This window comes from Pyrus communis, chromosome 13, assembly GCF_041283825.1.
Source record: "Pyrus communis isolate YQ-2024b chromosome 13, ASM4128382v1, whole genome shotgun sequence".
Classification (NCBI taxonomy): Eukaryota; Viridiplantae; Streptophyta; class Magnoliopsida; order Rosales; family Rosaceae; genus Pyrus; species Pyrus communis.
The window spans coordinates 21,912,597-21,936,345 of record NC_142577.1 but is presented as its reverse complement, the minus strand read 5'-3'; the positions used below and the strand labels follow the sequence as shown (position 1 = coordinate 21,936,345).

The 23,749-nt window shown below is 38.1% G+C and overlaps 3 protein-coding genes and 1 non-coding gene across 5 annotated transcripts; 3 read left to right on the top strand and 1 right to left on the bottom strand.

Annotated features, from left to right (window-relative positions):
- Nucleotides 1–10,856: 10,856 nt before the first annotated feature.
- Nucleotides 10,857–15,561, top strand: LOC137737555 (dihydrolipoyl dehydrogenase 2, chloroplastic). 2 transcript variants are annotated; one of them, XM_068477076.2, is made up of 15 exons: nucleotides 10,857–11,465; nucleotides 11,950–12,096; nucleotides 12,236–12,370; nucleotides 12,585–12,693; nucleotides 12,845–12,969; nucleotides 13,199–13,324; nucleotides 13,411–13,491; nucleotides 13,858–13,920; nucleotides 14,014–14,088; nucleotides 14,169–14,247; nucleotides 14,338–14,438; nucleotides 14,605–14,718; nucleotides 14,858–14,971; nucleotides 15,095–15,166; nucleotides 15,270–15,561. In XM_068477076.2, exons 1-15 carry the CDS (start codon nucleotides 11,145–11,147, stop codon nucleotides 15,312–15,314), a joined length of 1,707 nt encoding a protein of 568 aa, XP_068333177.2. In that variant the 5' UTR covers nucleotides 10,857–11,144; the 3' UTR covers nucleotides 15,315–15,561. The 2 variants fall into 2 exon arrangements, with proteins under 2 accessions (XP_068333177.2, XP_088539073.1); XM_088682947.1 differs by having other exon boundaries at nucleotides 10,874–11,465; nucleotides 15,365–15,561.
- Nucleotides 15,562–16,819: 1,258 nt separating this feature from the next.
- LOC137737143 (large ribosomal subunit protein eL29z) lies at nucleotides 16,820–17,627 on the bottom strand. Its single transcript, XM_068476534.2, has 3 exons — nucleotides 17,470–17,627; nucleotides 17,226–17,329; nucleotides 16,820–17,101 (listed from the first exon to the last, which is right to left on the bottom strand). The coding sequence occupies exons 2-3, from the start codon at nucleotides 17,325–17,327 to the stop codon at nucleotides 17,018–17,020; spliced, it is 186 nt and encodes a 61-aa protein (XP_068332635.1). The 5' UTR covers nucleotides 17,328–17,329; nucleotides 17,470–17,627; the 3' UTR covers nucleotides 16,820–17,017.
- A 2,778-nt stretch (nucleotides 17,628–20,405) lies between these two features.
- LOC137737176 (small COPII coat GTPase SAR1A) lies at nucleotides 20,406–22,938 on the top strand. Its single transcript, XM_068476576.2, has 3 exons — nucleotides 20,406–20,827; nucleotides 20,933–21,064; nucleotides 22,387–22,938. The coding sequence occupies exons 1-3, from the start codon at nucleotides 20,699–20,701 to the stop codon at nucleotides 22,705–22,707; spliced, it is 582 nt and encodes a 193-aa protein (XP_068332677.1). The 5' UTR covers nucleotides 20,406–20,698; the 3' UTR covers nucleotides 22,708–22,938.
- LOC137738539 (small nucleolar RNA snoR83) lies at nucleotides 21,471–21,597 on the top strand. The gene has a single exon (XR_011068982.1). It is a non-coding gene; the product is annotated as a small nucleolar RNA snoR83 (small nucleolar RNA).
- Nucleotides 22,939–23,749: the final 811 nt, after the last annotated feature.

Genomic DNA, 23,749 nt, shown 5'->3' with positions numbered 1-23,749 from the left:
AACTCGAAGCCAGTGAGCTTCCAAAAAGCCTCGTGCTAGGTAGGGATGAGAATATACATATAAGGATCACTCCCCTGGGCGATGTAGGATGTCACAATCCATCCCCCTTAGGGGCCCGACGTCCTCGTCGGCATACCACGGCCAGGGTTAAGCTCTGATACCAAATTGTCACATCCCGGTCCGGGGCGAATCACTTCCCGGGCCCGCTCCACCACCGTAGCATAATATTGTCCGTTTTGGGCTTACCATTGCCTCACGGTTTTGTTTTTGGGAACTCACGAGCAACTTCCCAATGGGTTACCCATCATGGGATTGCTCTAGCCCCCTTCTCGCTTAACTTCGGAGTTCCTACGGAACCCGAAGCCAATGAGCTCCCAAAAGGCCTCGTGCTAGGTAGAGATGGAAATATATATTTAAGGATCACTCCCCTGGGTGATGTGGGATGTCACAATCCACCCCCCTTAGGGGCCAGACATCATCGTCGACACACCACGGCCACGGTTAGGCTCTGATACCAAATTGTCATATCCCAGCCCGGGCGGGACTACTTTCCGAGCCCGACTCTACCGTAGCACGATATTGTCCGCTTTGGGCCCCCAGCACACCCTCACGGTTTTCTTTCTAGGAACTCATACAAGAACTTCCCAATGGGTCACCCATCATGGGATTGCTCTTGTGCGCTACTCGCTTAACTTCAGAGTTCCCATGGAACCCGAAGCCAGTGAGCTCCCAAAAGGCCTCGTGCTAGGTAGGGATGAGAATATACATATAAGGATCACTCTCCTGGGCGATGTGGGATGTCACAGTTATGAATATCAATACGTATTTAAAAATGCAGTAGGTAACGAAGAATTTTGATATATTGATTACAAAGCAAATTGTGGTTGAAATTGATTGATTGTTAGATCCCACATTACTCAGAGAAGTGGATCCTCAATGCCGTATATGTACATGCCCACCTACATATAGCACAAGGCCTTTTGGGAGCTCAATGGCTTCGGAGTTCATCGAAACTCCGAAGTTAAGCGAGTTCGCGTGAGAGCAATTCCAGGATGGATGACCCACTGCGAAGTTCTCGTGTGAGTTCCCATAAACAAAACAGTGAGGGTGTGGTCGGGACCCAAAGCGAATAATATCGTGTTACGACCGAATCGAACTCGGGTCAGGATGTGACATTGATCTTGTAACCTAATAAAAAGACATTCTAGAACTTATAAATGTGCAAACAAGGGAAGATGCAATTGGGAAAAAGAAAAAGAGAAAATGAAATATCCCAACTTGAACATTTTTCTTGACTTATAAAAAATATTGACTTGCTAAAACAGTAATGAAAGCATCACATGTTAATACAGTTCATCCTACTTATAGCATCGCATATAGTTTATCCTACTTTACAAACCCCCAAAATGGTACATTTTAATGAAATATGGCTTGTGTGAATCATCCAAGATACACCAAATAAGTAACAGATTAGTATCTTTCACTAACTTCATTGCAACTCATAGCACCTGACATATAAGAAACGCCATGGCTTGAAGCTCATAAGGTAACCTCGTTTTTCCTTCCCCGAAAGTAAAACTTTCACCCAACTTCTTTATTTCAATAACTACTCTATCACAACCTGCATCATTTCTTCCTAATAGGTTTAGATAAAGTAGATGCACCAAGAGAAGGCCTCATATCCCTCATTTTCGAACCCCATGTTTTCCGTTACATATGTTGATTCAGCCATGTGGCTCAATCTTTCCCAAATACCATGGACAAGCGTGGATGCAACGAGAATGGCTTATTTAGTTAGTAAGTTGCATGAAGATGTTTCCACAATAAGAACCCGTAGAAAGCAAACCCAATGGTATCTAAACAACACTTTTTTTTCTTGTCATCCCAGCCAAACACACTGGTATTTAGCATGTTATATGCACTTTCATACTTGTCTTTCAAACGCTTCACTTTGTTTTGTACATGTTTCGCCTCTATACTAATGTTGAGAATCTTTCCCCATACCTTGAAGGCAATCATTAGGAAAATACTAGCTCTAAAACGGCTAGCCTCACACTTAGCTCCATCAATTATCATCTCCTCGGGGATGGTAAGCAATACATCTCCTCATGATTAGTTCAGCTTTGTGAGGAAGTCATATAATCTATCAAAGAAGTCAAATAATACATAAGTAACAATAACATCACTTAAAGAAAATTGTCATAAGAAACAAATCAAATTGTCTTTACATATCTTGTATGAGTTTAGTAATAGCAACATAAAAAAAAAATCAAAACAACAAAAAATAATTACAACAACAATCATCTTAACCAGTTTTCAATCCCTCATTTCTCTACAGTCATCATACATTGCTCTTGAAAGATCATCCCTCCATTGAGTCTATCTCTCGCTTGACTCAACGGTTTCACTTCAGGCTATTACTTTTGGTAAATCTTCGACTATAGGCAAGTCAGCAACTGTAAGCATTGTGTTTTCCTCAAGGTCAATATCTATATACATTTTGATAAAATTATGAAGCAAACTACATAATATGATTATTTGTCCCTAAATCCTGATTGGATAGAATGAATGACTCCGCAAGATAGCTCAACATTTTTAAAGGAGGCCAAAAAACCTGTCAATGACATTCTTAGAGCATCTACAATGGGAATCCCTTTAGGGACTCCGACCACCACTTTTGAGGACTCATTTATGAGCTTTAGAAGAATATTCGAGTTGTTAAAAGAATATTGTTTATAATGGAAATTCTTTATAGTATAATCCCTAATATAAAGACTAAAATATTAAAAAATTATTATTCATTTCATTGAAATATTGTAACCATTGATAAAAATAAAAAAACTATCTCTACCATTGATTTTTCAAGAATTTCAAAAAAAAAAAAAAAAAAAAAAAAGACAAATGAGAAGTTGCCCCACTTGGGTGGGTTCAAAAAACAAAGAAAAAAAAAACATAAAAAGCAGCACCATTCCCACTCAAAATTAATATGGAGTCCACTATTCGCGTCTCTATATGTAATCCTCATATTTGAGAATTCTTTTAAGGTATCCAGCGAGTCCCTATGTATTGAGATGCTTTGAGGTCGATTCCGGTCCATTAGAAGTTATTTTTCCCTATATTTAGGGACCATACGGTTGTAGAGATTCCATTTAGGGTCTCCATTAGAGATGCTCTTAGCATGTGAGTATTTCACATTAAAATATTTTTCTTGATTCTTAGGTGCACGTGAATCAAGGGTAGGGCCAATTAACCCTTAGAAAGGTCAGCTTCTAGGTTTTAAAAGACGCTAGTCAGGCCGTGGGAATGGCCTACCCCTAGGCGTCTATACGGGAGCCTAAGCGATTTCTTTTAATTTTGATTAAATTTTATTATATAAAATATAAATGAATGTCCAATTACACTTAAAAAATTGTGACAGCCCGTCCCGAAAGTTATCTTCGATGGCGTGGAATGATGATTTTGCCTTTGGACGTTAGTTGGTGTCTTGGGCGATTTGTTTTCTTTTGTTTTGGGTTGGCTGCCATCAGGACATACACACACCCACACACACCAAAACAAACCCCTGGACACTCCCTCTCTTTCCACTCTCTCAGATTTTCTTCCTTTTCCGTACAATTGTACGGACAACTTCGAAACTAACCTCTCCACTCACGGATCATGGTCATTGTTGGTATTTTTGGACTCATTTCAAGCTCAGGAGTTGAGCTATACCATTTTTAGGACGTGAAGCTGTCGGAAAACCCGAGAACCATAACCTCCGATTTGAGGTATTGTTCATGTACACATAATTGTGAAGTTTTTGGAAGATTCTAAGCTTATAGGAAGCTTTAGAACATCTTCATGATGCTCGGGGAATAATTTTGGAAGATTTTGGACATCAGAAAGCTCGGGTTGGTGAGTTGCAGAGGTGATCGAAATATCGAAGGATTTTCTGGCGAGTTTTCGGGGGTTTTGGGTCACAAAAGTGAAACCGGCGAGAATTCGAGTTGCAGATGGTGACATTGATGGCAGCGACCGGCGAGGCTCACCGAAGAAGGAGGAGAATATTGTGTCAGAGTTGACGAAATATTATAACAGCGTCAGGTGAGACCTATCTCGAAGACGAGCGCAGTCACTCGAGGCTGGGAGGCTGCGACCTTTCCACTTACCAATGAGTGGGTCTTTTCCTTTTATCGTGTATATATATATATATATATGACTGATAATTCCACAAACGTTTACAAATTGAATTTCATATAATTTTTGTTAATGCTTTGGAGGACTAGTGTGAACTACAAATGGCTTGATCCCTGTTTAGGGTACGTAGGCAGTCTAACGAGACGTTAGATGCAGCCATACAATAAACGAGACTAAATATTTAAGATAATAGCCTTACTTGTGGAATTGAGCAGTGTGAGGGAGATTGGTGAAAAATGGGAGATTTAACCTTAGGTTTTGGTAGTTAAATGTTGGACATAAGTTAAGATGTGAAGAATCAAGAAATTGAGGTAAGGAAAGGTAAGTAGTGATAGTTAATTTAATTAGTGTCTATTTGGACTTATCACGTATGATTACTCTCGAAAGTAAATAGTTCAGGAGTGGGGTGTTACAGTTATGCATTTCATGTTATTTGTATATATGTATATATATTTGGAAATGTTTATAATATGGTTGAATTTCATATTTACATCATGGCATACTCATATATTTATTACCTAAACCTAATTATTGTGAATGCTTTGAAGTGTCAAATGACGCTGCAGACGCTCAGGTAAGATTCAGGTAAGTACATTTTGATGATAATGATGGTAATGAGTACGATTGTATTAAGATATGTTAGAGCTCATAAACCTGCACATTGGTGTTAGTGCTCCCGCCCGTGGCCAGGGCCTAGCTTTCACGTGATCGTTCACCTCCCGCACTATACGCTCTCCTTGGATCCAAGGTAGGTGACAGCCTGTCGTACAAACCACTTTAGGTGGTTCTGACTCGTAGGTGACTTGCGATACTTCGCACAGCCTTCACGTGATCATAACATTTAAGCGTATTTATTTACACTCAGCCTGTCGTATAGACCACTTTAGGTGGTTCCGACTTGTGTGCAGGAATTGATTGAGGAGCTATATGTGCTAGCAATGATTGTTGAGAGATTGGATGAGATATGAATAAGTCGTATAGGTCATTATAGGTGACTCCGACTTATATGTGTTAGCAATGATGATGAGATATGTGATGAGATATGAATAAGTCGTACAGGTCAGTATAGGTGACTCCGACTTATATACTAGCTATACATGATGATATATGTGATGATATGTGATGTGATATGTGCACAGTTGTACAGGTCACCATAGGCGATTCTGACTTGCATGCTAATATGGTTTATTAAGCACGTGATTCTTTGTATTGCCAATGAGATGCTGGATAGTGGTATACTTGCGGGTTTACTATTAGTATACTTTTGATTTCATACTTTTACGTAGTATGATTTGTTGGAAACTATACAGGCCTTTCGGCGAGGGGTTACTACATTTGATAATGGAAATGATTTTGAAAATCCTTGTTTCGATCACTCACTCACATTTTCTATTTATGCACCCCTCCAGGTACCAGCAGCAGAATTTCTGTATTGACGAAGATTTGTGGCACTTCCCAGTACATATGGCTTCTTTTGATGGTATAATCACTATCTTACCTTACTCTACTATACCTATGCTCTGTATCACGAGTGAAATGGGTCCAGACCCACTCACCGCGCACTCGTGTACTTAGGCATTTTAAGATTTTAATGTATTCACACTTTATACATTATCACACTTTATGGCTTCGTCACCTCGTTGGTGTTGGCCAACAAGCCTCGATTTGGGGTTCTAATGGATATTCCGGGTCGGGGTGTGTCAAAAATACATAATTGTATTGGGATACATAAATTGCAAAACAAAATGACATATAGATGATAAAGTATTAGAATAAAGTACTAGAACATATTAAAGTTATGGGAAACAAGTAGGGGTGGAAAATATTCCCGAAAATCCCGAACCGAACCGAAAAAATCCCGATCCCAAACCAAAAATTTCCCAAACCGAAATTCCCGAAATTTTTGGGATGCTATCCCGAACCAATCCCAAAATTTCGGTATGGGATTCGGGATTAGCTTCTCGATATTTCGGGAATCCCATACCAAACCAAAAATATATAATATTAATTATTATATATATATTATTCTTTTATAATTGATGCTAGTAGTTTCTAATTCATGCTCTTCAACCTGGAATGCCCTACACCTTGCATATCTTTCATGTTTTGTTTGATATTCATGTGGATTTTATTATTGCTGCTGCCATGGCTGATGATTTTAGAAGGCTTGATTAGTTTGTCTCTCAACATATTGCAAAAATGGTTTAATTAATTTGAATTTTGACTATGATAAAAACACTCAGGCATGCCAGTGTTCAATTAAATAGTAGTGTGAATGAAATGAAATTCCTAGTTCATGAATGTGTTCTTGAATTATATATTTGAAGAACAATTCATAATTTCATATTTCAATTTGGGATTCCCGATTTGTCCCAAAATCCCGAAAATATTTCGGGATTCTCGAAATTTGAGATTCCCGAAAATTTGGTTTGGGATTGGTCTTCAAATTCCCGTCCCGAAAAATTTTGGTTTGGGATTCGGGATACTAGTTTCGGTATGGTATCCCATACCGAACCACCCCTAGAAACAAGTAAATAATGAGTGTTCATCCAAAATTCAACAAGCCTCTTACAATTTATTGAAAAAATAAAATGCAAAATGAAAGTTATATATTTTGTGTCTAAGTGAGACTTGTGACCTAGGTGGGTGTCTAGGTGGGTTTAGGAGGGCACCTAGACAAGTATAAATAGTCTTTCTTAATTTTCAAACGCTGGGATTAATTGGGATAGTGATCAATCGTCTAGTTCTTCTAACATTTTGCTAAGTTTGTTTAGTTTGGACCATTCTCCCCTGGTAATTATTGAATTCCTTACTAATGTTTGCTTTAACTTTTAGTTTTTTTTTTTTTTTTTTGGATCAAACGATAGATTTTGTTAGATTAGATGTTAGATTAGTCACTGACAGATTTTGAACCCAAGGCCGTTATGCAAGAACTCAACATCATTTCACCATTGTGGTAAATGATCACTTGCACTTTAACTTTTAGGTAAAGTAGGTTAAGAATAGTCTATACATAATAACTTTTGGAATGATAATTATCAGTCTACTACATTGACATATTAAATTTATTTTAAACAGTTATGAGAAATAGTGAAAACACTGAAAAGAAAAACAATAGAGATATTGCACAATTAGAATAAATTAGAGATTATATATTAGTATTTAAGATATATATCGTTTGTGGATGTGTATTTTTTTCTCTATTTTGATGAAGTTCAAATTTTAAGCACTTATCATTTTTCATTAAAAGTAGGAGGATTTAGGTTTGCCTATACTTATGTGACTTAGTCAAATCTCTCACCTAATTGTGTAAAATAAAATATCTTTGTATAAAAAAAATAGAACTTATACATGTAAAATTGACCCCCCATGGCAAAACCTCAAACGCCGCTACTGACGTAAATTATGTCCCCACTCTTGTAAATGGTATTTAGTACTTCTACATGGTGCCATAAAATCTTCATCATCTGTATATCTAGCAACAACCAAATAGTATGCACATATATTAGTTAATAATACATTTTAGATGTCAACCAACAAAAGTAAGCAACAACACTAGGTACTTGTCTATCTTATCGGTTGGGACCTTGAGACCATTAGTTCTAGTCACAAAGTCACCACGAACTCTCAAATCAGTAGTTTATCCCTCCAAATAGGGCAACACATATACGAATTTCAAATCAAGTGTGCATACCCCTAACACATTAGTTACTATATGACCCTTCCTCATTCGAAACCTTGGTCTATCAACATCAGTCACAATAACCCCTTTGTATATTACCTCTAGCATTCCTAAACAACCTAAAAAAAACTTATACTTAATAATAAACATAAATAATTATGTTATATTTAATGTTTTTATTACAATGCTTACCTTAAAGCATCTCCATCACAATTTCGTGGACTCCTTTGGGACAGGGGTTGGTTTTGCAAAAAACACATCTTGCAAACCGAGTAACACATACAATACTCGGTGGACATATCGACCAATAGTTTCACCAAACTTAACAAATCTAACTAGAATTGTCCCCTTTTTTTTTTTTTTTTTTTTTTTTTTTTGTGGTAGTCTAATATGTTTATAAAAGTAGCTATTTGCTTCTCTATTGTAGCATGACCATCGTCTACCAATCCACCACGAGTTTTTAGTAAATTACATAAAACTGCAAATTATCCATTCACAGCTCCCACGAATAATTAGTCTCACTCACTCATGTGGAATGTGATACAATCTATCTCCTATCCCCTAACATGAAGTCTAACAATTGTCCTCTGCTTTAAACCACCTCTTTCCTTTTGTCTCCTTTGTGATTGTCTATACCACAACAATTATGCATCAGTAATATACACTTGTGCTAGTATAATCCAAATGCTCATAAAAATAAAGAAATGAGTCTCAAGTTCATCCATGCCTTCATATGCAACAAAACAAATATGTATGAGTGCATAAATCATTGAGGCTAATTAACTTTGATATTGGAAGTACAAAGGTGTGACATGTCATAATTATGAATTTATGAGACGAGCGACTTGCATGTGTAAAATTTTCAACATATACTCACCGATCAACCCGAGTAAGAATCAAAACAGTGCAAATGAGTGAGTGTACCAAATACCAACGAGCGAGATTCTTTTTTCGTGCTGAGGATGTCGTTGGCTTGGGGATGGTAGGTGGAGGCTTGGAGCAGTTTGCTGATGAACCTACTTTGAAGGAGGAAACGGCAAAGAGAAGGCGTTTTTGGGCGGCGGGTGATGTGCTTCAGACAACAGAGGCTACGAGAAGACAGATCAGATTAGGGTTTGTTTTTATGATTTAGGTAGTGGAATTATTGAAAAGGAGAAGGGGTATTTTTGTCTAGAAATGTATAATTTTGTGTTCCATGAGGTGGAACAAGTTTGTTTAGTAAGAGTGATACAAAAATTGGATTAAATTTCGTCCTAAGAACTGACGCGTCCCATCTATTTTATTGTACCAAACATATATGCTACCAAGAATAGTACAAATTTGTACGAAATATACAGTAGTTGAGTCAATCCGATTAGTCAGATACTTAAGTTACAAGTAACTAACATCACGAGTGAAACAATTCCGTACCATGTATAGGCAAAAACAATATGACAGAATCACTACCATCGTTTTCTCTCACACCACCAACTTGCCCCAAGAGAGGGTGATGAAATGGGGTCAAGTTAACTACGAAAACTTGGTTATACTTTTACTGGCAAAGTCCAACAACCTATAGCCACAGATTAGGCTCCGCTCGGCAAACCCCAACATGTTACCATGCCATTGCCAAGTAGCTCGCATCAAACTTCATGAGTGCCAGCGAAAAAATATAAATGGGTTAAAAACTATGGCAGATACAACGGTGTTGAGTCTGTTGTCAACCGAACAATGAAGAAAACGCTATGATCTAAAGAAAAGGGATTTTCTGAGCAAAACTGAACTGAAGATCCCTCTGCTGAGCTTGAAGCTTCAGTTCAACCAATTTCTACTGCTCAAGTAAACAAGCATACATTTTAACAGTACCTATACCTTGAAGCAAAAAGTTAAAATTACTTAGAACAATGGTTAATGGAAAAAGGAGCGAATCGAAATGGGCAGAACTTTTCTTGGAGAAAGGAGAGGGCAGATTAACGTTGAGGCCTGCCTGAGTGAGATATGTCTGCACTTCCTCCACGTACGAACTGAGCTCCCGGTATTCCTCTCCGCTCTGTCACCGCCGCAGATGACGATGATGCCGATGCTGTAGCCATTCCCTCCCTCTCTCTCACAGACTAGTTGCAATCACAGACATAGAAACGACTTGTAGTTGTGGATGCTTCAACAGTTCGACTCAGCTGAAAACAAGTGCAGAGAAAAAGAGATGGAGGAGGGAGACTCCAACGACGTCACTTTAGTTTAGCCTTTTGAGTCCAGTGTGGGACGGAGGGATTGGTCAAGAAAAGTCACGTTTCATACTTGCATGGGGAACCTATCCATATCCTATCATCTTACTTATTGCTTGCATATAGTAGCACCCAAAAGACATTCCCAATTCAAACTTATCTAGAAAATTTACCAAACGATGAAAATACACTTGTACTTCAATTGTTGGAAATGATTATTTTTGAAAATTTAATTGTTGGAGATGATTATTTTTTGAAATTTTGTTGCTATTGTTGTCAATATTTGAACTTTTGGCTCCCCCAATCTTGAGATTATGACTAAAAAATGAGTTAGGAACTTAGGATTATAATAGGCAAAGGTGGAACAAAGAAATTTCTAGGGTTAAGGAGCGTATTCTTTTCTTTTCATTATTTGTAGTGCGTGGATGACTGAAGACTTTTGTCTTGATAAAAAGCTAGTGTGCAGTGGATTAACTCATGCTAAATCGAAAGAAAGTCATTTCTTTTATTATTATTTTTTTCCTTGAAAAAGTTGCACTAGGCAACCCAAGCCATTCTAACACTACTTTTGCCGTTCATGATAGATTAAGAGTTCGATTCGGTCAAATGTGACAGGCAAACGAGCAAAGAGGCCATATTCGGCTTCTAGTTTCTTATTATTTTGCTGCTTGCTTGCCTTTCTGTGGGCATTTATTGTATTTCTGGCTTTTGTCCTGGTAACGAAAATTCCAGTTCAACAGAGAAAGAAAAAAAAAAAAAAACTATGATTCAATTTGATAGACAAACGACTGAACGAGCAAAGAGGCCACATATTCTGCCTCAGTAGGCCTCGTGCGCATTTTAGCAAACGCGCCAACTAACACAAACAAGAAAATAAGCAGAAAGAAAGAGTAGTTTATCCGCCGCACTTTGATATCTCCGTCCATTTCTTCTACCTCTTTACTCCTCAACGGACCACTCGAGGTCTCCTCCCCTCCCATAACAACACCCTCCCTCTCGTTTTCTCCCATTCACTTTCTCTCTCTAGATCTCTCTCTCTCTCTCTCTCTCTCTCCCCCCCCCTCAGTCTTCACATTCCCAAAATGCAGGCCTCCCTCTCTCTCCCTGCCCTCTCGCCAGCCGTCCCCAGGCCAAGCTACGTCGTTCAATCCGCCCTCCCTCTCCCGCCATCCAAGCCTATCAATCTCCGATTCTGCGGCCTCCGCCGCGAGGCCTTGGGATTCTCGCCTCTCGGCCGCTCCGACTCGCACCGCGTCCGCCTCTCTGCTCCTTCCCGCTCTGCCACAATCTCGGCCTCCTCGTCCTCCGGCAATGGCAGCCCTCCCAAGTCGTTCGACTATGACTTGCTCATCATCGGCGCTGGCGTCGGTGGCCACGGTGCCGCTCTCCACGCCGTCGAAAAGGTACGCTCACTCTCACACTCTCCACACAATCCTTATGATTTTTGCTGAGAAATTTCGGCTCAATTGTCAGTGATTGGTTGCTATTTTAGCTTAAATAGTATTCCAGAAGCTTCAATCGTCTGTGCTTTTTGCTTAATAGAGTATACTATGTGGAATGTTGTGATTTGGCTTCTTCTACATTAAGTTGAATTATTCAATCGAAGGTACCGAAAATGTACTTGTGGCAAGTGTATCTGCGTTTATTTGATGTTATGGCAAGAAAAGCCTACAACTTTTTAGTTTAGTACATCAAAAATCAATGCTTGGACTTAGAATATTCATGTGTTCGTATTTTTGTGTAAGTTTCTGTATATACAAATGGATCGAATGTTTTTCGTGTGTTAACTTAGGATATTTTTGTATATCGAATGTTTTTCGTGTGTTAACAAATGGATCTTTAAGTTGTTATTTATTGATTTTGCTTTCCTGAACGCAAGCAATGCAGGGTTTGAAAACTGCCATAGTGGAGGGAGATGTGGTGGGTGGAACCTGTGTTAACAGGGGATGTGTTCCGTCTAAAGCTCTTCTGGCAGTTAGTGGTCGGATGCGTGAGCTTCAGAACGAACATCACCTCAAGGCTTTAGGTTTGCAGGTAAATCACAGTTTTATGTCATCAACTGCATGCACGTGTAGATACAAGAATTTATCATCGTAAATTGGTTACTTCCAGTTATGGTTAGTTGTGAAAACATTTGTTTCTTATGGTGCTGCTTTCTTGTGACTTATTGTAGGTGTCAGCTGCTGGATATGACAGACAGGGAGTAGCTGATCATGCGAATAATCTTGCAACAAAAATTCGTAATAGTTTGACCAATTCAATGAATTCTCTTGGAGTCGACATTTTGACAGGTGTTGGTACAATTCTGGTAAGTTGTACGTTCTAATATATTTCGTGGCAACACAAACTAACGTCACATGTCCAGTTTTCTTTTTTCTTGTTTTTAAATGAAGCTTGTTTTGGTACAATGTTGAGCTTGTTAGAGCATGGCTATGATTAAGTTTGAAATCTCTCATACAATATAAGTGGTGGCATCCTGATAGTTATCCTGACATTGGTTCTCTTGTTCATGAAAATATCAGGGCCCTCAAAAGGTGCAAATTGGATCATCTGACAAAGTAGTAACGGCAAAAGATATAATCATTGCCACTGGTTCTGTTCCTTTTGTTCCTAAGGGCATTGAAGTCGATGGTAAAAATCTTTTGTTTCTTCAATTCCTTGTTATCTAATGGTTGATCAAATCATTTTTTGGTTTTAGAAGATGCGTAAAAATTAACTGATTTGGGAACATTGGTTACTAGCCTATGGGATCTTTGTGACTAACTATATAAGTGACCTGCAGGGAAGACTGTGATTACAAGTGACCATGCACTCAAATTGGAGTTTGTTCCAGAGTGGATTGCAATTGTTGGAAGTGGTTACATAGGTCTCGAGTTCAGCGATGTTTATACTGCACTTGGGAGTGAGGTAGTTCCTTTCTTTCAACTTAGATTTCATCTTCTGAATTTTTGCATTATTTCGACGTAAAAAATAAAAGGAAGCTAATTCTATGGGTCAATTACTAACTTCTCTTTGTGTACACCAGCTCAATGAACCACCTTTTCATATATTTTAATCTTTCAAAAGATTTCTTTGATACGACCTAGGAGTTCTTATCTCACAGGGGAGCCTAGACTAATCTTAAAGTATTTTGTAGGTTACTTTCATTGAAGCTTTAGATCAGCTTATGCCTGGTTTTGATCCTGAGATTGGGAAGTTAGCCCAGAGGGTTCTAATAAATCCACGAAAGATTGATTATCAAACTGGAGTATTTGCATCCAAGGTAAGCGGATGCTTTTTATCTGATTGTTCTGTTTAGTGTTTTCAGGATTGTTGCTTCAGTTTTTCACTGTCTTTGGTTTGTTATAGATCACACCTGCAAAGGATGGGAAACCAGTCACCATTGAACTAATTGATGCAAAGACCAAGGAACCAAAAGATACTCTTGAGGTAATTGACTGGATCTTTTTAAACCGACATAACATATCTAAAGGATATGGTTTTCTGCCATTAACGGATTTGGTCATATGAATCTGATAGACACAACTACATCCTCTTTTAGTTGAATAATACCCTTGTGAAGTAACCTGTTCCCATATGTATATTGTTAAGTTGCTAATTTATAGATTAACCTGCTGTGATTCTGTGTTTGAAGTCAGGCATATGTTTAGACTTCCAATTTGATGCCTTGGTAGCTTGAGTGGTAGCTTGAGTGCTTGCCTTAAAATTACTATAGGCATAACTGTTACAGTTCAAATGTATGAAAGGTTTTTCAAGGCATTTGTGATAGACCATTGTACTTTAATCCTCTCCCAGGTGGATGCAGCACTAATAGCAACTGGAAGAGCCCCATTCACACAAGGTCTTGGATTGGAGAATGTATGACATCTCGGTTAACATTTATTTAATTTTGGAGTATATATAAAGTTATTCGGCAAAAAGCAACAATAGTTTCTGACATTACTTTTGCAGATCGATGTAGCAACACAACGTGGCTTTATTCCTGTTGATGAGCGCATGCGAGTAATAGATGCAAATGGCAAATTGGTATGTTGCAAATTTTCTTGTGATCATGAACCCTAACATCAACATTATCAGTTGTTTCTGATGTGAATTTTGAATATCAGGTTCCTCACCTATTTTGCATTGGTGATGCTAATGGCAAGATGATGCTTGCTCATGCAGCCAGTGCACAAGGAATTTCAGGTTAGTGCACCTAACTAATTTCATTTGAATCTCCCTGTCGCTCTCTCTCTCACGCACAAAAACTTAACTATCCTCAATACCTTTTTTCAGTGGTTGAACAAGTCACAGGAAGAGACCACGTGCTCAATCATTTGAGCATTCCCGCAGCATGTTTCACACATCCAGAAATCAGTATGGTTGGACTGACAGAGGTGAGTAATTTGCTAATTGCCATATTTTTGTTTTCAACATCTTTCACAAAGGTTACGCTTTTATTTATCAGTTTTTATTTTACATTTTGTTTCTTTTGACTGTTAATTAGAGATCTTTTAGCTTTCATAAATATTGGAAATTTAACTAAGCAATTACCATTGTCAGCCTCAAGCAAGAGAGAAAGCTGAAAAGGAGGGATTTGAAGTAAGTATTGCCAAGACCAGTTTCAAGGCTAACACAAAGGCCTTGGCAGAAAATGAAGGAGAGGGACTCGCTAAGGTGCTTTCTTTTTTCCAAATTTATCTTTTGACTACGCAGAAAATTAGTACCAAGTACTGGTGTTGTCAATGAATTGTTCTTTACAGCTGATATGTACTGTGGATATTTACGATCCCCTTTCTGCTTTGTATTTATGCAGTTGATATATAGACCAGATAACGGAGAGATTCTTGGAGTTCATATTTTTGGGTTACATGCCGCAGACCTTATTCACGAGGCATCAAATGCGATAGCATTGGGGACACGCATTCAAGTAATTACCTATTTAAAGCTACTGTGTTGGCATGCCCCTGCACTGCAACTTCTGATGCGCCCCCTATAATCTACCAGTCCTAACTTTCAGTTTACTTGTATTGCCATCCATTTGATGTTGCAGGATATCAAGTTTGCAGTCCATGCACATCCTACTTTGTCCGAAGTCCTAGACGAACTATTCAAGTCCGCAAAGGTGAGCTGCTGACGTTAATTTCTCAATCCACGCTTCATCGATGCTAGTTCTTTTTCCTGATGTGTTTTTTACCCACATATCTTTTTACATTATTGTGGGGCAGGTAGCTCATGTTCCCAGCCCAGTAAGTGAACCAGTTGCAGTATAAAGCTTCCTCAATACTCGGGTATAAATTTTGAAGGTATTTGCTTGTAATAGGGAGTTTCGGCAAGTTTTGTATCACAAGACGGAAGAGATCAAAGCCCAGAGAAGAGAAGGAACTTGAGGGAATCAAGGACGACTTGCCCCGAAATATTTTTCGCCTTTGTATCTTGGATTCTTGGTTTTGTTAATGGCTTGAAGAAACATTTGTATTCATAATTGTTTTTACACGGAAGCATTGTTTTTTAGAAAAACTACTGAAAAAAGTTTGAAAACTTTGAATCTTAACGATAAGGACAAAATAAAGAGTAAAATGAATAGTATCAGAATTGATTTTTTAGTGTAAAAATATGATTTTTTGTTAAAATAAACAGTATCGAAAGTTTTTCGTTAAAGTTTTTTTTTTTCTCCTAGTTTTAGACCCTACTTATGCAGAAGAGCCTTACAATTGACCGAAAATTTAAAGGAAATAGTTAACACTCGTGTAAAATAAGATTTTTAAAATGTCAACAACACTTGCTAATTCGAATTACTATCAAAATTGACCTTTCTTTTAGCAAAATAGCGGTGAATAACAAATTCTGGAGAATGTAATGAATCCGTCCTCTAGGTGGATCAGCATGTTTCTGACCAAATTATCCTTTCTAGCCCTAGTTTTAAGACCTACCGGTCTGAAAATTAGGGATAGAAAATGAAGTGGAGAATTCCAACAATTAAAACTCAACCAATAACCCAACGAACAACAAAATATACAAGCATAGTAAACACATGAAGAAAATTGATATTACTACAGCATTTTAACAAGAAAACAGCAGCAATGAAAACCAAATCAAAAACTCAATCTCTTCAACAAGAGTACTCACACATGAAGCTACTACGTTTACTAATAACAAAGCGTAAAACGACGTCAAAATCAAAACACTCGGACCGGGAAAACCCAATCAGAGCCAGGATTTGGAGATATCACTCTACTCTAACCCAAAGTAAGAATAAAACCAAACAAAATCCAAAGAACCCTAATCTGGAAAATCTAACAACTAAATCCTGGAGAATCACATTAGAATAAGAAACATAACAAGACTTGCAACAACACGGCTATTTCAAATTAGTTTACGATACCAGATCTACTCAAATACTAACTACCGTTGTGAATCCAAATTTTAATCTGCAGAGACCTCGGCAGTAAGGGCGTCGATGCTGGCAATTCTAGAGTATCTCAGAAAATGGACTAGACCATGAAAACCCAAGATACAACAAACTTAATACATACGCATATCTGATGCTAAAATCCTTCACAAATAATGTGTCCAACCAAAAATGCTTGATAAAAAATAAGAGCAACTAGCAGGAAAATACCTGACCGGGCACAATACCAATATCAACCACAATCTAAACAACTAAACAAAACTGAAATTCCAAATCATTGTAGTAAATCAATAACTTGCACTGGAAAGATTTAAGACTGAGCACTCATCGATTTCGATCAATAAATGATTGCAAAACCACAAAAAATTATCTCAAAAACTCATAATCTCTTTAACAAAGTAGCAATCTCTAGAGTGATGCTCTTACATTAAGTTGAAATAAAGCCCACTAGAGTAACATCAAACTACTATGTTACTAACAGCAAATTAAACATAAATCGACATCGAAATCAACAAACCCTAATCGAGAAAACCCCAATCAGAGCCATGATTTGAAGGTCTCAATCTACTCTTCTCCGGAGGCAGATTCATTCTTGGTGTTGTTGTGTTTCCTGGCATACCTCTGGTTCCTCAGAAACTTGGGGTCCATCTGAAACCCAAAACCCGAAAATTAAAACCCAGAATCCAAATAATTAAACCCATAAGCAATTATTAACAAAACAAAACTAAAGTAATGCAAAAATTGATGAGAGAGAGAGAGGTAAAATGGATACCCCTTTGGTGGAAGTGTGGCGGTGCCTCTTAGGCTTCTTGATGCCGTTCCTGTGGGCCTTGCGCGACTGGTTGTGGGCGGTGTGATTCTTCGACTTGGCCATCTCTGCAAATCCAAAAAACCCAAATCACAATACAAGTAATCAGCACCAAAAATGGAGATAGTGATCCAGCTAGAGAGAGAAATATGAGAGAGAGAGAGAGAGAGAGAGAGAGAGAGAGAGAGAGAGAGGGGAGGAGACGAACCGGAAGGAGAACGATGGAAATAGCCGCAACGACGCTTTGGGTGTTCTCTTTGGCTCTGTAAAATGGGAAGTTGAGCTTTATATGAAAGCTCCTCCAAAACCCTAGCTGCCGGTTCTTGTATTTTCGTAATGACGAAAGTACCCTTTTGGTACCAAATGGAAAATTTGGGCTTAGGTTGGGCTGGACAGGCTTTATTGTTATCATCAGACCCAATATTATTTTCTTTTACCTATTTTACTTGAAGAAACTCAAAATAAAAACAGTAAACAAGAAACTCATAATACACCCACCTATTCCCCTCCCCTGCGTCCATGCGCCTTACCTTATATCACTTCCACCCATAACAAATGTGGCTAGCCCAAGGTCTTTTTTTTTAGGTCAGCTCCCCCAAAAACTCACTTCACCCCACCCAATAGGCTGGCCCAAAATGAAGGTCAGCTTTGAGCACAACACATAATGGACTGAGTAAGAGAGCCATATGAATTTCCTTTTTACTGCCGCTAGCGCGTGGGCGCGCGTTCCAACATTTAAAAAAAAGGTCAGATCTTACATGGGCCACGTGTCCACTTTTGGACCGTTGGATTTCATTTTTTTGAAATCCAATGGTCCAGATTAATTAACTTAATAAAAAATTATAAAAAAACTGTTTAAAAATACAGAAAAATATAAAAGATTATTTTTATATATAAATACCTAACCATCTTTCACAAAAATTGTACTTTTGCAAAATGACACGTGACATGACAAGATTGGTTACAAATTCTATCCGAAATAAAAAATAATTTTTTAATTATTTTATTAAAAAAATTAATATTATTTTAATACGAATTGACTCGACTTTTGTCTGCTAATTTTTTAGGAGTGAATATATACTTGGCCAATTATTGTTCATTTGAGTCAATTAGTATTCATTTGGGTAGATTAAATGGACTTTGGGCCAGCTCATGTTTCAGGGGTGGAGTTGCACTTACCTCTCCTCGACTCTAGTGACGGGCATTGTGAATTTGTGATACAAACAAATTCGAAGAAGAAGCTTCTCTTAAAGTAAAGCTTTTATGGACTATCAGTATCTGTCATTTTATTATTTAATATTAATTTTCGTGTCAATTATAACACATAAAATAATAATTTTGTGTTTACTAACTAAGAATCGAAATAAGCATGAGTAGGAATTGGTGTACGTAGAAATGGGTAATAAGCGGGCATCGAAATCAGAAATTTATGTTGAACTATTTATAATGATGTCATAAATTGGAATCAAGCATTCATAAACAAGTGTGTTTAAAAGTAACTAAATTTTATTTATAAATTTATTTAATATACATGTATGTTTAAAAATTATTATCATTCAGGTGAGTCAATCTGTTGACCCTAAAAATTACAAAGCCTACGTGGCGCGCAGGCCGAGTAACTAATAAGCTAACTACGTCCTTCGGTTGAATGCGGGGCGTGCCAACTCGTCGGCCGAGCTCGGCCGAGGAGTAAAATTTGTTGATGTTGCGTTGAGTGCGTTGTTGACTTCTTTATCTTGCGACTGCGGCCGAGGAAGGAACAAATCTCGGCCTTTGGATTCTCGAGCCTGAAGACAAGGCTGCTAGTTCTACGAAGTTCAATATCAAATTCGGCTCTCAAGGTGCCGAATGTAGTAACCTGGTAACACCTCACTTCGCCGAGAAGGCTAATGAGATGACCTCTGCCAATAAGGATTTGAAAATCCTTCTCGACCGAGACTTGGATAGATAACCAGTCGGCCTCGACGCAGTGCTGTTTATCCAAACTGAAGGTGCTTCGGGAACGGCTGATTCTACGGCAACAGTGCTGTTTATCCAAACTGAAGATGTTCGCCGGTTGCCTTCACAGTGCTGTTTATCCAAACTGAAGATGTGTCGGCGGAAAAAAGAAAATAAAAAATCTCAAGATGTTTGAGAGGTTTTGCGCAGGGCAGTTGTGTGTTGAATTGGAGGTCCTCTCTATGGTGTTCGCAGCCTTGTATTTATAGAAGCAGATGTGTGGTGCGGCTTCACTTGTGTAGAATTTGATTTTAATTCAAACTCATCAGCTAGAGTCTAGGTCAAAGACTTCTCAAGGTAAGCAACAACCTATCTTTTAGATATCATTTATCTTTAAACGATCCGCTGGATATAGCCAATATTAGGCTTAGATAATCCAATATATATTAAGAGATAATATTATGATTAAAACCACAATATTATTCCTTAATAATAATTGAAAATTATCTCAACCACTTTATCATCCAACGGTCTAGAACTTTACTCATCTAACGGCCTTGATTGTATGGGCCGATAGCGTAAATTTAGGTCCAAACACAATCTTAATCTAATTAATTGTACTTCAACCTAACTCAATCTGCCTGCTGACCGGGTTGTCAAATTTTCATGCCAAAATAAAGTTAATGTTAGAGAACCCAACCCAACTTATACCAGGTGAGTTGGTCGATAGGCCCACCAAAATTCAACGTAAATTTTATTTTTGTTGTAAAATAAACAATGTTTGAGTGGAAAATTGTAAAGGAAAAGATTTTTAATTTCAGTCAACTAATGAACCATTGAAATTTGGAACATAGAGGTATCTATTTCAATTTTATTGTGAAAATGGGAGGTATTTCATCTTATTTAGATAAGAGGAAAGGATCCCTTTCTCATCAAACAATTAGGGTTTTTGAAATTTGATCAAAAACTAAAAATGCAGGCTCACTCTAAAGGTTATAATAACTTTAACCGTTGAATTAAATTTTAAGAATCTAAATTATTTAATAAGAAGAATTAGATGAAAGAGATCTGGAGATGATTATTTCTTAGGTGTGACATCTAAACAATTTCCAATACGTGTTGATGGTCAAAAGTCAAAAGGACAGAGAGGTATGTGCAGTAACATGACAGCAAATCAAAAGCCAACCAAAATTACATAAATATATTAGGTAAAGCATATAATATTAATTTCCACAAAATACAAATATATATATTTCCCTAATTATTCATCACATATTTCCTCACCACCGCCACTTGCAGAACCCATCAGAGTCCAGGCTCCCCAAGTTGTACCGCTGAAGTGGATTCGGTTGTCACCACCAAAACTACAAATCCCCACAAATCCATTTGTTAAATCCCCTCCCATTCGATCTCTTGTCCACCGATTCGTTGTGGGTGTTTTGGTCCTTCCTTAAAAACTCCGCCGATCTGCTCCCGGAGAAGAATCAGCCGCCGCTGCCATGTTTCTGCTCGACTGGTTCTACGGCGTCCTCGCCTCCCTTGGGCTGTGGCAGAAGGAGGCCAAGATTCTGTTTCTGGGTCTCGACAATGCCGGCAAGACAACCCTCCTCCACATGTTGAAGGACGAGGTTTGATTCTCTTCCTCTGAGTCCTCGTTTTTGAGGTTGAATCTTTGCTGGGTTTTTGTTGTTTTTGAGGAATGTGTGTGAATGCGGTGGTGGGTTTTGTTGCAGAGATTGGTGCAGCACCAGCCGACCCAGCATCCGACTTCGGAGGAGCTGAGCATTGGGAAGATTAAGTTCAAGGCTTTCGATTTGGGTGGACACTCGATCGCTCGCCGAGTCTGGAAGGATTACTATGCTAAGGTAATAGATTTGTTGAATTGGTAGTGTTGGAATTTGATTGGATAGTAATTTTCAGCTGAATTTTTTATCTGCATATTGCTTTGGTGTATGAACTTCGTACTTTCACTATAACTCCGGCCACTACTTGTATGTGAATCGTGATCTCTTGTTTTGTTTTGATTGAGTGGAAGTTATGTTTTTTCGATTTGAAAATGTCAACAATGCTCTAGTTTTTGAGATTTCGATGGATTTCAACTTGGGACAGGTTGTTTCAAACTTCATTTATTTCTATATTTCGATGTTTGTCTTTGTTGCGCAATACATTATGATTATATTGTAGCTCCTTGTCTGCATACATGTTCTAACCCAACAATCGCGTTGCAATACATTTGTTTGCACCCGCTGGTTAGCATGTTTTGCCTTCATAATCCCGGATGAAATTTCCTTGAGTTCATCTGATTCATGGGAGGTAAACATTTACAGTGGAGGTTTTGCTGAGAGCACCTCTTCTCTTTTTTCCAGGATGTATTTTACTAGTATCTTTCCAGACGTGATGTCCTAAAAAATGCCATCATGGTTCATGATTGTGGCTTGGTCTTAGAGTTGAAAACTTACTCTCCCATTACGAACAAGTCACAAAACATTTCCTTGTGAATTAACTTGACAGTGATTATTTACATTTGATAAAAACATCAGAGTCTGGTTAAACACACTAAACCAAATTAACCTTTATTCTCCGTCTCTTTCTGTCCGTGTTTTTCTGCTTTTATTTTCCTGTTTCTTTCCAACATACGGGAAATTGTTTCAAGTCAACTTTCTATGATTCGGAGTCCGGACCTTAATTTTGCAAGAGTCCTATCTTTTCAAAAGTCACTTATCCACGTCCATGCTGTCTAGTTTTAATAAATCACTTCATAAACCTTCTCCATGTTTCCTAATGGAGAAGTCATTCATCGAAAAGAGTGAACAAAGAGAAGACAACTATGTGAACCGATCTATTGTGATTTTATTTTGGATCAGACTTGATGACTTCTTTATCAGAATAAATGCTTAGTTGCTACATTCTTGCATTCATTTTGATTTCTCCTTGATAAACCAAGTCTGACCGTTTCGTGATTGCATATAAAATTCTGAGTTCCTGCTCCAACCTCTCCTTGACCAAATATATTAAGTTCTATAATTCCTTTTTTCTCTCAAGTTTCTAGTTTGTCGTATGGCGTTTGTGGTCCATATTCTTGGCCGTGATTGTTGTTAGTGAATTTAAGTTGTCTTGAATTTCTTTTGGATTTTGCTGATTTACATCCTAATTGCTGCAAGTTTTCCATTTTCTCTGCTGTGAACAGGTTGATGCAGTTGTTTATCTGGTTGATGCATACGACAAGGATCGTTTTGCAGAATCAAAGAAGGAGCTGGATGCCCTCCTTTCAGATGAGAGCCTTGCAACTGTTCCATTTCTTGTGCTGGGCAACAAGATCGACATCCCTTATGCTGCTTCAGAAGATGAACTCCGATATCATCTTGGACTGACCAATTTCACAACTGGCAAGGGGAAGGTGAATCTTACAGACTCCACTGTTCGCCCTCTTGAGGTTTTCATGTGCAGTATCGTGCGCAAGATGGGGTACGGGGATGGCTTCAAGTGGGTCTCCCAATATATCAAATAGAGAGTAGTGTAGGCGGATAACATTTCGGCTCGGTATGTGTGGTAATTTTTCCTGCGAATTTGTAGTTTCTGACCACAATTATAATGGAAGAGGAATTTCTTATTCGAGTTTGATCGGATTGATGGATTAACAACTTATAGTATATCATTTGTCGCAATGTTCGATTTTAAATCTGTGCTTCCTGAACTAGATTGTGATTCTTTTATGATGAATTATGACTCCTGTTAAGCATTGTTTTTGGTTCTGAGCAGTTTCATATTCACTTACTTTTGGAAATCTTTGTTGTTTAATCCATTTTTCCCTTCTATGATGGATTCAATTGTCTTTCATGAGCATGGATTTCTTCTTGTTCAAGATTGCGGAATGGTTTAGAGCGTTTTAGGTAACCAAAATCGCTCTATCTACTGTTTGACGTGAAAATCTAGAAGTGTATCTTACAAAAGCATTCTAGAGAGCTTTGTAACTCAATTAGTCAAGAGCATTCGTTTTTACATCGTAGTTTGAGTCCTCCTAAATACCGCTTTTATCAACCAAATATGTTGATTTACTAGGAACATCTCCAATGGCAGAAATTTGTTAGAATGCCTGATATACATGATGATATACCACGTATTATAATATAAGTGAAGAAAAATTTTATTTTTCAAGTGTCTCTACACTTATATAATGACACATTTCAAAGCATTTACATTTTCGTTAGAAAGGCTCTAATACAAACTAAATAAACTAATAAATAAATTGATATGAAACTCGTGTTCACGAAATTCAAATTAAGAAATAAAAAAGTGATGACTACGGCCTAAGCTTACTTCACGTATCCATTTATGTCTAGGACAAAGAAAAGAATGGTATCATTCCCACTCCCAGTTTCCAAATCGACGGCTGGCACACGAGGACACAGCTTATGACGCGTACCATCCAATAACATATTTCCACGTAGGATCCGCACTCCCAAAACCGGCATTTCCCAGTCACCGTACTTATTCACCGGCTCCACGTCCCCACCTTCTCTCACCGAACCCCTCCGCTTACCTACCAAAGC